The 14927-nt window shown below is 38.0% G+C and overlaps 1 protein-coding gene across 4 annotated transcripts in view; it reads left to right on the top strand.

Moving 5' to 3' along the window:
- The window catches only part of DLC1 (DLC1 Rho GTPase activating protein), a 392372-nt gene that overhangs the window by 215726 nt on the left and 161719 nt on the right, over positions 1-14927 (top strand). The window contains exons 1-2 of one of the 4 annotated variants that reach the window (XM_074329719.1): positions 2378-3719; positions 3822-3825. The exons of 2 other annotated variants lie outside the window; for them this stretch is intronic. In XM_074329719.1, coding sequence (XP_074185820.1) covers positions 3581-3719; positions 3822-3825 — 143 coding nt within the window. In that variant the 5' untranslated portion in view covers positions 2378-3580. Of the gene's footprint in view, positions 1-2377; positions 3720-3821; positions 3826-14927 lie in introns of those variants that run through there. One more of the 4 variants, XM_074329718.1, reaches the window with a different exon arrangement.

Here is a 14927-nt window from a genome sequence, read left to right as displayed (position 1 = left end):
GGAAAACATTAGGGACGTATTTGAGTCAGAATCTCTAGCTTAGTATACAATGAGAATCTCTGCTCTCCAGGGATCTGGAAGAGTTTGCAAAGCTTTCCCAGGTCAGAGTGCAACCCACCAATGGCTGAAGCTAGCTTTTTATCAAAAAAAAAAAAAAAAAGAAGAAGAAGTGAGAAGCTGTCAAAGCATTATGTCACTATTCTCATTTGTCTTGTAATTCCCAGTGGGATCTTGAAAAAAAACCAATGGACTTCTCATATTCCTACTTTCCCCATCTGCCACGCTGAGACAACACTAATTGTCACATACTGCCCTCACCTTTCACAGTTTGAAAAGACTTGCATTATTTGAAATTTGTGGAAATACAACTTGAAGAATTATTCTATAAACAGTGGATTCTAAAAAGCACTTTTTTTTTTCCTGGTGGAACATTTCTAATGGCCAATAAACACAGAAAGCAAGCAAAGGAAATGAGAATAAATTAAAATAGGCTATGTAGTAGAATGGTTTTATACCATCCCCATGAGATGTGGCTGAGATTTATCTGTAAGAAATTGAAAAATCCTCACAACAAAAATTAGATTTAATGAATTTTCAGAAATGAGGGGCAAATTTGCCAGCCCTACGTTGGACTATGGTAAAATCAATAATAGCCCTCGTTACTCAATAACATTTAGCTATGCTCCCCTTCTCCAATAGCCTGCCATCAAAAGTCACATTTATGTTGGTATATTTTCTTTAAAAAAAACAGAACAAAACAAAAACATGAAAACCTCTTAGATAGGTCAGGTCTGTATATCATTCTACCAATGGAACCTATTTTAGAATGAGTAGTTTTTTCCAGTACCTGCTGAGATGAGCTACAAAGAACTAGAAGCATTGTCCTGGAAAGGGAGTATTGCAGAGGAGAAAAGGGGTCATTTGGGAACACTGGAGATCAGATCTCGGTGCCCCATTATTATAAAGCATGTGTTGACTAGGCCTTGTTTCTCTTGGCGCATTGCCTTTCAATCACCCAAAACCCATCTGAGACTCAGGCTTCCTCTATATCCTGGGTCCAGTTGGTGATTTTACCTGCCTAAAATTAAGGAACTTTGGCCCAGAGCATAGTATCAATTGAGCCTAGATAATACTAATGGGTCATTGTCATTACTGTCATTAATTTATGACCAATCAAATTCGTTGGGAGGCTTAGTGAGCTTCGGATGAAGATAACTCTGGGTGTGAACCCTGGATCTGCCATTTACTATCTGATCTTTCTCAAGTCTCATCTCTCTGGTCTTCAGTTTACTAATCTCTAAAGAGGAGATATAACACCTATATTGGTCTATCCATATGCACGGGTCGATGTACAGTGCTAGTAGAGTTTGTGAAACGTCAGAGGTACTCAATAAATGTTATTTTCCCTTTATTGCTACCTCTTTCTTTTCTGTATTTAGATATAGAAAAGCTTTGTGCCTTTATAGTCAGTCATTTTTTATGACTCATAAATCAGATGTTGATATCCATGCTAGGAATGATTATATGTCCCTGACATTATCATAGAGATAGACTGGAAATTTAGATGAGGTCAGTAAGTAAGAAGAGTTAGGAAACCAGGCTATGTTTTCCTCCTCTGTGCTCCCATTACCACTATGTACGTGCTTCTGTCATGGAACATAGCATGCTATTTTGAAATTATTTGTGGTCAATGTCATTTCTTCTCCTCGGAAACAGTTGATGTCTTATTCATCTTCAGCTTCCCCATGTGTAGCACAGTGTGTGGTTCACAACTCATAATGTTCCTCTGCAAAAGGGGTCAACATTGACCCATTCTGTTCCACCTGACCAGGGAATGAGTCAGCTTTCTTCCAGGTGCTCAGATCTCTTTAAAGGAGAAACACACACACACACACACACACACACACACACACACACCCCATAGAGAAAGAGAGGCAAAGCGAGAGAGAAAGCTTTGTTTTAAAATGAAACTAGGTATTAGGTGATCACATGTTTTGAGTTTTTTAATGGGGAATTTTCCCTTGGAATTAACTTCTGCAGGCACCGAGGTCTATATACCTCATCAGATAGTACTTGTTGCCTCCTGATCTATGCCCAGCCCAGTAAGAAGGCAAAGAGGTCGATATCTACCAAGAAGCACAGTCGCAGTTGGAGAGACTCATGAGCCTTAACAATTTGGAAACAATATAATGTAGGACTCATGGGTTTCTAATAAGCAGTGGTACTAGTACTTCTTATAACTTGTGAGCACATTCTCACTATTTTAATTGTCATCCTTTGTATAACTAAGTTGTGAACGTTGATGGGAAAGAGAGTGTGTGCTGTAGAAATGTGGAGACTCAGGAGATCAGTATGGGTTGAAAATGGTTTCAGGTATAAAAATAAGAATGGTAATAATTAGCATTTGCTGAGTACCTTGTAATTTACAAAGTGCTTTTACAGCATTATCTAATTTCACAAAGGTTATGAACTGGGCCTTAGATACTTCAAGCCAAACCTTGAAAGCTATAATATGGGATTTAGGGGACAGTGAGAAAAGGAGAGGATTAAAAATGCATTAAATGACAGAAAATCAGCCAAATTCATTGGCAGAGAAATAGATTTATTTGGCATTTTAGAAACTCAACATATCTCATAAAAGAAGCAGTTGGCCCATATTTTGACTTCACAGTGTTGGCACTATTTTTATTGTTTTAAGGAGAGTTTTTGATGTGCAATTATAATAATGAAGTTTGCTTACTTGGAACTAAAAGATTCACAAAACCAGGGGACATACGAATCTTTTATTTAGAGGCAAAAGCTAGAATTATTTGATTAAACCACTGAATGTAAGTAGAAGCACAGTTAGAGGGGAACTATGTGGAGCTGATTAATAGTTCGTTTAAAACTCAGGTATCCATTTCCTAGAGAGAATCCAGACTGGTCCGTGGGATGCTCATGACAGCCTTATCTTCCTTTCCATAACCACAACTAATGGTTGAACTTTCTGTCTCATAAACAGTCTAATCTAAAACTATGAGTTAATACAACACAAATGAGTTAATCAAATGCAAATGTGAATGAGAATTAACCTTGAAAGTTGAGGTGCACCCGACCTGCCACCACTCCTCTCCCTCCCTCACTTTTTTGCCTCTTGCCCTGCCTTTCCTTCAAAAACGCGAAGTTACCTCGATTGACAGGAAAGGAGAGACATGTTATTTAATAGACAACAGCCAAGCAAGGACCAAGGCAAGTTATTGGATTACACAGGAAGCTAGAATCATCTAGATAGCCACGAAGGCAGCTCGAGAACTGCGCAAGTGTGTCTTTGGCTCATTTTGTAAGCCTTTCCAGATGTGGCGCGAGCTTGAGTTTGGCAGCTGTCCAGGAGGCCGCCTGCAGTCGGCGCTCTCCCGGCCGCAGTGCGAGCCGCAATGCCGGGCTCCTGAAGGCGCAGGGCTCGCTGGTGGCTCGTCCCCGGGTCGACGCGCACGCAGCCGGGCCGCCTGGCACAGTCACAGCCCGCAGCCAGGGAAGGACATCTGCAGCAAGAGAGAAGAATGATCGCGGCACCAGGGCTGCGCTAAATTCCTTTGCGGAGATGGGCGACCCTGAGGCCCACGTGATGGCGCGGCCCCTGAGAGCCCCTCTCCGGCGGTCCTTTAGTGATCATATCCGAGACTCCACGGCCAGAGCCCTGGATGTTATTTGGAAAAACACCAGAGACAGAAGACTGGCAGGTGAGAGGCGAAGGGAGGGGTGGAGGGATGAGAGGTATTAAAAGGAAAACAATTAAATACACAGACACAGTTATTAACTCAGATACTTAATGATCTCATCAGCTGTGTAAAGTTCATCACTGTCATAGCAATGATTTTGATCTCCCTCGGGTGTTTAATGTTTCTGGGTGTTTGAGGGGTTTTTTTGTTTGTTTGTTTTCTTGTTTTTCCTCCAATGTCTTCGTCTGATTATTTCTAGATAAGGTTTTATGAGAGGTGTTTTGTTTGTTTGTTTGCTTGCTTGCTTTTAACCTTGAAAAGAAAAGCAAGGTCCTTTTGAATGTCAGGAAACCAGGGGTGATGAATTGCAGCAGAAGCACCGAGATCCGTTGGGCTGGTGGCGGTCAGCTGTGGAGTTGGTCTGTCTGAGGTGACCTGGCATGTGTGTAAGATTGGGGCCTGGAGGGCTGTGTGTCAGTAGAGTAATCCGCACTGCCCAGTGAAAGCCTGCTGGTATTTCCTCTGGCAGGCTGGAGCTGCGCTGAGTTCCAAGAGGGTGTCAGGTATGCTAGTGGCAGGCATTTGAAATATAATAAAACATAACTACAGTGGTGCAATTCAAACATTCTAGGGCTCATGTGACAGTGATCAAATGGCAGACTGTGTTTGAAGGGGTACACTAAGGAAACAGGAACTTCTGCCTGATTCTGGTATTAAGAATATTCATAAATTGATACAGAATAGCATCACACACACACACACACACACACACACACACAACACCCTCTCCGATTCCAGAAAAGGTTTCCCAATAGTGTTTAATGGCTTTCTTGTTTGCTTGCTAAGTCTGTATACTTATGTCATCTACATGGATGGGTCAAAGATTCTGTTTTCTTAACCTTCTTGGTTAATCCGGTTGCTTTTCGTATACTGAATGAAGTTCTGAATTGTTAAAAATATTAGAAGTGGCCTTCAAGTGTCAATCCAGATTTCTGTGCTGTGTGTTCTTGATAAAAGGTCATTTGACTTTCACATAATTGTCCTGACATGACTTGAAAAGGGGAAATTTAAGGCTTGTGATTGTGATAAGGCAGATTATGAAGATAACATACTCATTACATACCATGGTAGGCTATAAATTTGTCCTAAATGCTCATAAAAATCTTTCTGTTGAACTAAGCAATATTGGCCAGGACTAGGAGTAAACAATGTCATCTAACCATAAGGTAGGGGAACTAGAACAAAATATTTTAAATTGAACCATTTTAGCACGCTTTTATAGTAAAATGTAATACCTTAAAGAAATCCAACTTTCCAATAAGGTTTCTTTTAAGGTATATTTTCTAGTGATAACCATTTGCAATTGTCTAAAGGAAATTTAAGAAATAACATATGGGAATATAACATCCACAATTATATTTGTTTGACCCTTGAAAAAAATAAGGCGATTCCTTTATTATTGCCGTATTTGACAAATTCATTGTCATGAATGGAAAGATTCCACAAATAATGTCTTATGAAAGATAACACAAAAATATCTTACTATGGTTTGGTGTTTTAGCTTGAGAGTAAGAATAAATCAAACGTGCCTGCTGCTCAGTCTTCCCCCTATATTTTCATAAATGAAGAGCTTTTGACAACTGTTGACTTCTTAGAATAAGGATATGATCCCAGGAAAGTTTCTGTCTGTCTCATCATTTGTTCTATATTAATGGTCTATATGGAGTCAAAAATGTAGCATTGAATGAAAAACACATAGAGAAAAATAGTTTTATGTGTGCTAAGTAATTAAACATTTCCACAGCTCTACCAGCAGACAGGAATTTTGCTGCTCCAGATCCACTGAAGGAAGAAATTATTTATATTGCCCAATTTTTTAAAGACGCATATGACCTCTTAGGTAATTCACACCATAGAGAATCTAGGTACTATCTGGAAAAGAAAGGACTTTGACTGATTACTGGGGACTCAGACTCGTTTTGTGCCCTCCCCAGTGGTTGGCACGTGGCTCATAGCTCAACCAGTGTTTGTCAAATGCAGAACGATTTGGTCCACTTCCAAAATGTCAAGAGCACTTACTTCTATCCTTTCCCTCAAATTTATTCTCTACAATCAACTCTCCCACTGACCAAAGGCTAAATAATAGCAGTTAATGATACACAAAAAGTCACTTCTCTAAATACCGGATATAATCTTTATTATATATCATACCACTTTGCCCTCTCTTGCAGAACGGAGAGCAATAGAAAATCCAAACCTCTCACTTCACTTTATGTTATGAAATTAGTAAAGCGGTTGGTAGAAAGTGTTTTGAAGCCTCTGTAGGAAAATACTTCTGTTAATAGTACCTGAAACATTATTTCTATGATGATCATTACCTGAATGGCTTCTGACTTTCATCGAGTTTGTCAAAAATTAATCTGAGATTCAGTGTCTTCTAGAGGTTTAACCTGACCAACATGTTTGGCCATGGGACAAAGTTTTAAGTTTCCTTGTTAGGTATTTTCTCTGTCAGTCAATCTCTCTCTCTCTCTCTCTCTCTCTCTCTCTCTCTCTCTCTCTCTCTCTCTCGCACTCACTCACTCACTCACTCTACATAAATTAACAGTTCCTGGTTCTTCTACTCCAAATGATGTCATGTACAAAAACCATCATTTACCTCTCCTTGCCGTAAACTCCCTATATAAAAAATAGGAATTTTGTCTGTTATGTTTAAGGATCCACAGCCTTATATAAACAAAATACAGAATTGCTGCTAGAACAAAAGGCCTTCAAGTTGTGAAGAGTGACAAAGTCTCCTAACTGCATGCTCCTTTATATGTAATTGCCTTTCTCTGCCCAACCACAACCCACAGGGGTTTCTCTTGTATTCTCTCTACAACTGTTATGCCGAACCACTCAGGTACAATGTCTTCTTTCTTAAGAGCAGAGGATGGCATTGAGTTTTCAGGGAATTAAAACTTTGAGGATGACCATGGTGACAAATGGGATAGACAGCCCTTCTTCTTACACTTCCTCTGTGTCCTCACCACCCCTCTGCTGCCGCCTCCCTCCCGTTACATACAAGGACATCATGGCTTCAGAGTGCACTTCATTCCTGAAAACCTCTTGCCCTGAATCCTTTCACATAGGGCTTCTTAGCCTTTTTTGTGCCAATTGATCTCATTAGCATTCTGGTGGAGCCTGTGGATCACTTCCCAGAATAATATTTTTCATGTATAAATAAATACGTAAAATTATAAAGGAAATGAATAATAATGAAATACAGTTATTAAAGTACTCAAAACAGAAAATTGTGAAATAGTAATATAATGTGAATGAGTTATATAATAGACTAATGTATTTTAATACAATGTATTAAAATTATATAGTATTTCTTATATTACTAATGTATTATAAGGAAGTAAATATAAAAGTTAATTTTTTTTTTTTTAATCCTAGCATGCAGGATTTATGCTTAACTAGAGTAAGAGCATTAAAATGCGCAGTAGTCTTTGATTCATCTCCTTGTCATCAACCATTATAGATAGGGAATACTAGGGAGCAACGTCCACATCTAGGTCGCCAAGGCACAAACCTTCAACTTTCTTGTTTGGTAGCTGAATGGGGCCAGCGATGTCACATTAACATCTCTAGACAGAAAAACTGCAATCATATGTGATATGGAGTGGGTTTGATGACAGCCATGATTCTGGAATAGGGATGAGTGTAATTGATATTTTGTGATGTCTGCAACAATTGTAAATGAATGGAAAAGTCTGGTTTCTATTGGTGACAAAGCCACAGGGACAGTTAATACGATGGTGTGGAGGGGGCAGTTTGTCAACATCACTGGAAGAAGTGCTAAATTTCAGTTAGAGTCTAGTGAAACTAGAAATGAAATGGTTTCCTCCTCCAAGTTCATGAACACCCAGAATTCTTGTCTACAGATCCTAGATTAAGAATTCCTGCTCATTACTTCCTGTGATTTTTCAAATACTGCTAATCAAAAATTCTTACACACTAAGATGCTGAGCTCTCATACATGAGGTGGCTGGAATTCCTTGATGTATATTTGACAAAGTTCCACCAACGAGTTTGGACTGATGCACCCATAAGATTGCCTCTAAGGAAAAATAAAAGCAATTAAAATTCAGACTAGAAAGAGACAGAGAGACTGAAAGTAAGGCAAAACCCAGACTACACATGTACAGTAGCTGTCATCAATTTTGAAAGTGGAATGAAAAAGTAAACCAAAAAGATTTTGTTTACATAACAACATCTAATAAGATAAGAACAATTAACATAGTATAAAACACAGTGATTAAAAAAAATATTCAATCTATTCTTTCTACTAGGGAAATATGACATATAAGAGGGGGAAAATCTAAATGCTTCAGTCTGTTATGAGAGACATGACACTACTTCTTTAGCTAAACATTTAAGAGAAGGAAGAGAAACTGACTGGCCTATGAAGAAGGCAGGCAAATGTAGACAAATCTCAACCCATGTGAGATTCAATGGACATAAAATAAATTCTTCAAGTATCTACATCAGGTTGGATCCTCCTGGAGTATTTTGTTGAGTCTTTATGAAAATAAATTTTTACATTTCAGCTGACCAGGTCTGTAGTTCACTAGCAAAATGAAGGCTTGGCATGCTGTGCAATACATTGGTGCTCAGTCCCGTGGGGCATCAAGCATTCTGGCCCATTTCCCGTGGCAGGCAACCACAAACACTGACTCCTGTGAACTGTTTTCTGCTCATTGGTTCACAGTGCAAAGCAAGTAAGGGCATATATAATACCTTTTAATCAAGAGTGATGTATGCCTCAAAATATGCAGGCTTCTCCAGTAAACAAAGACTTCCCTAGACATACGCAACACTATATAACCTTTTAAAGGGTCTGAGAGACAACCACTAATGATGCTTCACAAGACACTGTCACATTCTGGAGGGTAGACATGAGCATGTATCTACTAAATTAGATACTACTACTTCCAGTAAAAAGAGGGGCATATTGAAGTCGAGGCCAGCTTTGATGAGAGAAAGCATAATATAGTGGCCAAGAGAACTGGCCATGGCAGCAGACTGCCTGTGTCGAGATGCTGGCTCTTGCACTGGATAACTTTGGGCAAGTCAGTCTATTCCTCACTGATACAAAGAGGATGATAATAGTACTACATCATAGATTCGTTTTAAGGACTAAATGAGTGATTGTGCAGAGTACTTAGGAGTGTCATTTGCATCCCATCCGTTTTGGTTGTTATAACCCCTCTTCCCTTTCCTTATACTTCCGTGAAAGCTTCACCCTGTTAGTATGACACTAATGTTTCTAAGCTTTGTGGGCAAAACTAGTTCCACCAGTCCAAAAAATAGAAAAGAAAAGGTAAATTCTGGATAGACTTTATTTCTGTACCTCTGGGGAAAAGAAGAAGAAGAAGAGGAAGAGGAAGAAGAAGAGGAAGAAGAAGGAGATCATGGAGGTGATTGGTGGGGCAGATCTTGAACTCCAAAATGAAATGACTTCAGAATAACTGTTTTGGCATATTGATGAGAGAATTTATTTCTTGCACATGAGTTTGTCAGGCTAGATCTACAATATGGGAAAGTCTTCCCAAGCGAGTTGGAACCTGCTTTGAAAATTGCTATAGAAATGGAGCCAAACATGGAAAAGAGCAGTAGCACCACGCAGGCTGGAGTTTCAAGCATGTGGCCCAGCTCTGGTATGGGAAAAAGTATGCTCAATGTCAAGGTTGCCACTTGAAAGCGATATTTCACACGCCTCCCTTTCTGGAGCAAGACTTCTGTAACTTGCTTCATTTAAAACAGTATGTATGAGCAGTGTGCATATTTTGCCAAAGGTTATTATACACAAATAATGAGATGTGTCCAAAGTCAAAGTTATGGTAGGAGGGGTATATTCATTAGTCACAGGTCTTTTTAAGAATCTGAAGCTCAGTGGGATTAATAGATGATGTAATACAGAATTGTACACCTGAAATCTATGTAATTTTACTAACAATTGTCACCCCAATAAATAAAAAATTAAAAAAACTTAAAAAAAAGAATCTGAAGCTATATCATAAAGCCAGAACTGGATGTAAGAGAACATTCCACTGTAAATTCTCAATCCCAGAGGAACTATTAAGGTATAGATTGAAGTTAAACTTGTCATTGTATGTGTTTTTCAATTGCTGCTTCTAGTCACTTAATAATAATCTGTCATTCTTTTTTTTTTAACTCAGGTATAATTGACATACAATATTATATTAGTTTTAGGTATACAACATAATGATTTGATATTTGTATATACTGCAAATTGATCACCACAGCAAGTGCAGTCAACATCTATCACCATACAGTTATAGAATTATTTTTCTTGTGATGAGTACTTTTAAGATTTACTCTCTTAGCAACTTTCAAATATGAAACACAATATTATTAACCATAGTCACCATGCCGTATATTATATCCTCATGTCTTATTTATTTTATAACTGGAAGTTTATACCATCCTTCACCCATTTGGCCCACCTCTAACCCCCACCTCTGGCAGCCACCAATCTCTATATCTATGAGCTTGGTTTGGTTTGGTTTGGTTTTTTTAGATTCCGCATATAAAGGAGATCATATGAATCTGTCTTTCTATGTCTTATTTCATTTAGTGTAACGCCTTCAAGGTCTACCTATGTTGTGATAAATGGAAATATTTCATTATTTATGGCTGAAAAATATGCCATTGTATATGTACCACATTTTCTCTATCCATTCTTCTATTGATGGACACTTAGGTTGTTTCCATGTCTTGGCTGTTGTAAATAATGCTGTAGTGAACATGGGTATGCATATATCTTTCAAATTAGTATTTTTGTTTTCTTTGAATAAATACCCAGAAGTGGGATTTCTGGATCTTCTGGTGGTTCTACTTTTAATTATTTGAGGAACCTCCATTCTGTTTTCCATAGTGGCTGCACTGATTTTCATTCCCACCAACAGTGCACAAGGGTTCCCATTTCTCCATATCCTCACCAATACTTGTTATTTCTTGTCTTTTTGATCATAGCCATTCTAACAGGCATGAGGAGATATATCATTGCTGTTTTGACTTGCATTTCCCTGATAATTAGTGATATTGATCATCTTTTCATGTACCTGTTGGCCATCTGTATGGCTTCTATAATTTGTCATTCTTGAAGAAAGAGGATGCACCAGCTAGAGGACATGTGCTGGAGTTGTTCATGTGTGATGCTGATGAGTTTATACTGATCCTTCTGTGCTTCTCCCCCATTGCTCATAAACAACCGCTGATATTTTTGAAGCATTTGCTTGAATTATTGGTAAACATGTAACCAAAGTTAACCAAGGAACAAAGTCACCTATCCCCTTAATACTCAAATGCATGACTGTTGCTTTTCTCAAGCACAGCCAAAGATTAGGCATGTAATGTAAGTTATATAGTTTTTGTAATCTGAACTAAATCAGGCACCTAGCAGTAGATGGCTATTATCATTTGTATGCATTCTTTATGACAAATAATATAATAACAATAATTAAGTTGTCATTTGAGTGCCTACTAACTGCCAGAACCTACAAGTATGCTGAGAGCTCCAAAGACATTTTCCATTTAATCATCAAAATAATCCTAACAGGTATATACTACTATCTTTATTCCTTTTTAAGTTCAGGTGTTTTTTGGTAATACCTTTAAGTCTATTAGTCAGTGTCCATGGACGAAAACTCAGAAACATCCAATCTGTTAATCATCATTAATTCATCTCACAAATTTTTATGGAGAGCCTACTGTATGCATAGCACTGTGCTAGGCATTGAATGACAAACAAGACAGACACATTCCTTGCCTGCCAGCCATGAATGTGACACCTGATTCTACCTTTGAGCTCAAGAGGAGACCGGCAGGAGTAAAGTGAACTCCATTTTATTAAGAAGGAGCTGTACAGTGTCTCTGAGACACCGAGGGGCATGTAAAACTCATCAATGAGGTGTCCTTTAAACCAATGATTCTCAGGGGAATGGAAGAAGAAACACTGGTAAGGGGCAGTATCAGAAACAGCATGTGTAGCTTTTGAAAATATATTAAATCAATACATTATTTTCACAGTACAAATTGTATCTTACACAATGCTGATGAGCGAGAAAGAAAGCATGGGTGGGTGTGAGGGATGGGACATGAGTATAAAGATTGAGAAACACCAATTTAAACTGCTCTACAGATCCCTGTGGACCAACTGCCCTCATGAGTAGAGTAACCTGTAAGCATCAATAAAGAAATCAGAGATTCGCATGCCCCCATGGAACCAAGAAAGGGCCTCTCTGCAAAGAAGGGTCAGTCACTTAGTGCATCTTCCCTAAGGAGCTGGCCATCCTACTCCTGGCACAAAGACTCATTACTTCCAAAGTTCCATGAAGCCATATGTTTAATCACTTTATTAAAGTGAGATGCTGACCTTTTTTCAGTTGGTGTGTATGAAAGTCTAAAGTATGTCTCTATCTAAAATAGGGTCCTCTTGATTGATGCATAAATTAGAATGTACTAAAATTAGAAGTTGTACTTTAAATGTCTCAATTCATAAACAAGATTGTTCTCAGATTTCAATATACATGAGCTTTAGAACTGAAATAGAATGTCCTAAGTCTGTTGTGATCCCACAGAATTTCTTATGGAATCCAAATGGAAGTCAGGACACCCTTTCTTCTCATCATAACTTTAAGAGAGAGATTCCTATTTTGTATCTTAAAAGAAAAGGAAAATAATGATGGATGGATTGTATTAAAAATATGGCATAATTATTATATTGTTAAGTGTTTTCCAGTCACCATGGTTATGTCATACTTTGAGCAGAAAAGTACTTGAGATAATAGAACTTAAAATTGAAGTTAAAAAAAAAAAAAAAAAAAAAATATATATATATATATATATATATATATATATATATATATATATATATATATATAACGAGAATAAAAATAAAACTTAAGGGTTAAGTAAGTATACAGCCATGCTGAAGCAATTCTACAGCGCCATATACAAAATAATCAAAAAAAATTCTAGTACATTTCAGATTGATGTCACCCTAGATTACTTTCAATAATTTGAAAATTATTACCTATGCAATGCAGAGGTTAATGAGATCAATGAGAAGGTTACCAAAGAAGATATGAATTTGTATTAATACTGCTTTGATTAATTTTCACATTTTTAATTAAGGCACATTTTGAATATTGACAATATGTTTGTGTATTGTGGCTTCATTTTCTTGTAGAGGTGATTTTACTAGTATATGCCAAAGAATCTAGTTAATTGTGTCTTCTTACTGTTACCAGGTACAAAGGCTGAAAGAAATCCAGGAAGTTTTAAAGTTGAACATATTATCTTCAAATAAGGGACTTAGAACAGAGAACATATGGGACAAGGCTCAGACACTGTATAGTCTAGAAGGCAGACAGAACATCCACTGAAGCAAACAGGGACAAAGAGTGTTTTGATACTAGATGGTCATAATATTTTATTAATTACAAATTTGCTAATATTGATTATGCACTGACTGTGAAAGATGGTAGGTGGTAGAAAAGATAGAATAAATTAAAAACTGTCTCTGAACTTCAGGAGTCTAGAGTCTATTTGAAAGGGAAAAGTAACCTACAGAGAAAATAAGACTTCAAGGCATGAGTTGACAGTTACCATGATGTACTTGCTGAGTCAGTCAATGTTTGTCCCTCCCTCCCCAACTCCCTTCTTTTTCCCTTCCCTTCCTCCCCCTTTCTTTCTCTCCCCTCCCTGTCTCCTCTCTGCAGCATGAATTTACCACTGGTCCAAGTGCATTGTAACAAAAGGATATCCACACTGTTTCATCATTACTAGTGCCTCTGTACTTTGATAGTCATGTTCATTTGTCCCTTAATAAACCTTACTTGTAAGTGAAAATTTCCTTGACACAACTAACTTTAAAGATGTAATTACCCCTTTTCCACTATTGCTCATGGAATTGAAAACATTTGAATCATGGCAAAGAGCGTCAATGCCACTAGGAGAGTGTGACTGTAGTGAGGTGTGAATGTTTGTGGGAGCATGTGCCGGCAGGGTGGTGTGAAGGTAAATATAGGTATTTTGGATTGCAATCTTTTCACAGTAACATTGGTATGTTCAGCCAGGTTGGTTATTTAGACATTCCTCAATATTTGAAGAAATTCTCACACTAGTAACTGACTGACTCACCTGGTTGATCCTTCCACTGAATAAAAATAAAAACATGCAGTACTCCACTGTGATTTTACACCAATATACCCTGAGAAGTAGTAAGGTTTGCGTTTTCTGAGACAGTCATTGACCCACACCTTGCATTGAGTAGAACTCAGATGTGTTCCAGATGGGAAGTTCCATAAGGGTTTGCGTGTGGCAGTCAAGCCGTGTTGGGCCAGTAGAAATCCATTGTTATGATTTGCCAGGGTACTGACCCTGACTCCTTCTTATTTGACAGTAAAAATATCTCAGTGCAGAATTCAGGGTCATGACAGAGGGGTGTCAGTTTTCATCCTCTATAGCAGTAATCTCCAATCAGTAAATTATTTAAGTCGAGAACTGAAACACTCTTAATAAAAAGAAATTAACTTCTAAACAACAACAATAATGAAGACATAGCAGAAACAAACCCAGCATATTATTGCTTGTTGAAATCTTTCTTGGTGATCTCTGAACATCCTGACACCACATATCACTGTTTCTGTCTCTTTAAGGAATTTATTATGAGCCTCAGCACATCTAGGCAATTGCATACACACGCACACACACATACACGCGAACACACGCTTCAGGAAGCCATGAATTCAAGGAACCTCTGGTCATAAAAGATGGAGGATTCCTGATTTACAGGATGTTGATGTCAAAGTCACAATGTAGCATCTGGTTGTTGACAACTTGTGGTGGGGGTGGGGGTACAGCACATTTCATGATGTCTAGACTTTGTTTTATCTTGTAGCTTTTTTGTGACATATTTAGCTTTTTGCAGACAACTCTCAAATCACTGACTCAGCATTCACTGTGGTTCAGTTTATCATGATCTATCATCTTTAATCTGGTTTTGAATAGCAGGATGTTGTAGGTCCAGATTGAAGTGCGACCTCTGAATGTTTTCCATTCATGCTTGATTACTATATCCTAGAGGTCTAGACAGTGTTATTCATTTCTCACCAACATAAACATCTGGGGGAAAAAAAAAAAAGACTAAACTAG

The sequence above is a fragment of the Rhinolophus sinicus genome, linkage group LG04, assembly GCF_036562045.2.
Source record: "Rhinolophus sinicus isolate RSC01 linkage group LG04, ASM3656204v1, whole genome shotgun sequence".
Lineage (NCBI taxonomy): Eukaryota > Metazoa > Chordata > Mammalia > Chiroptera > Rhinolophidae > Rhinolophus > Rhinolophus sinicus.
This window is presented reverse-complemented; position numbering and strand designations above follow the sequence as displayed.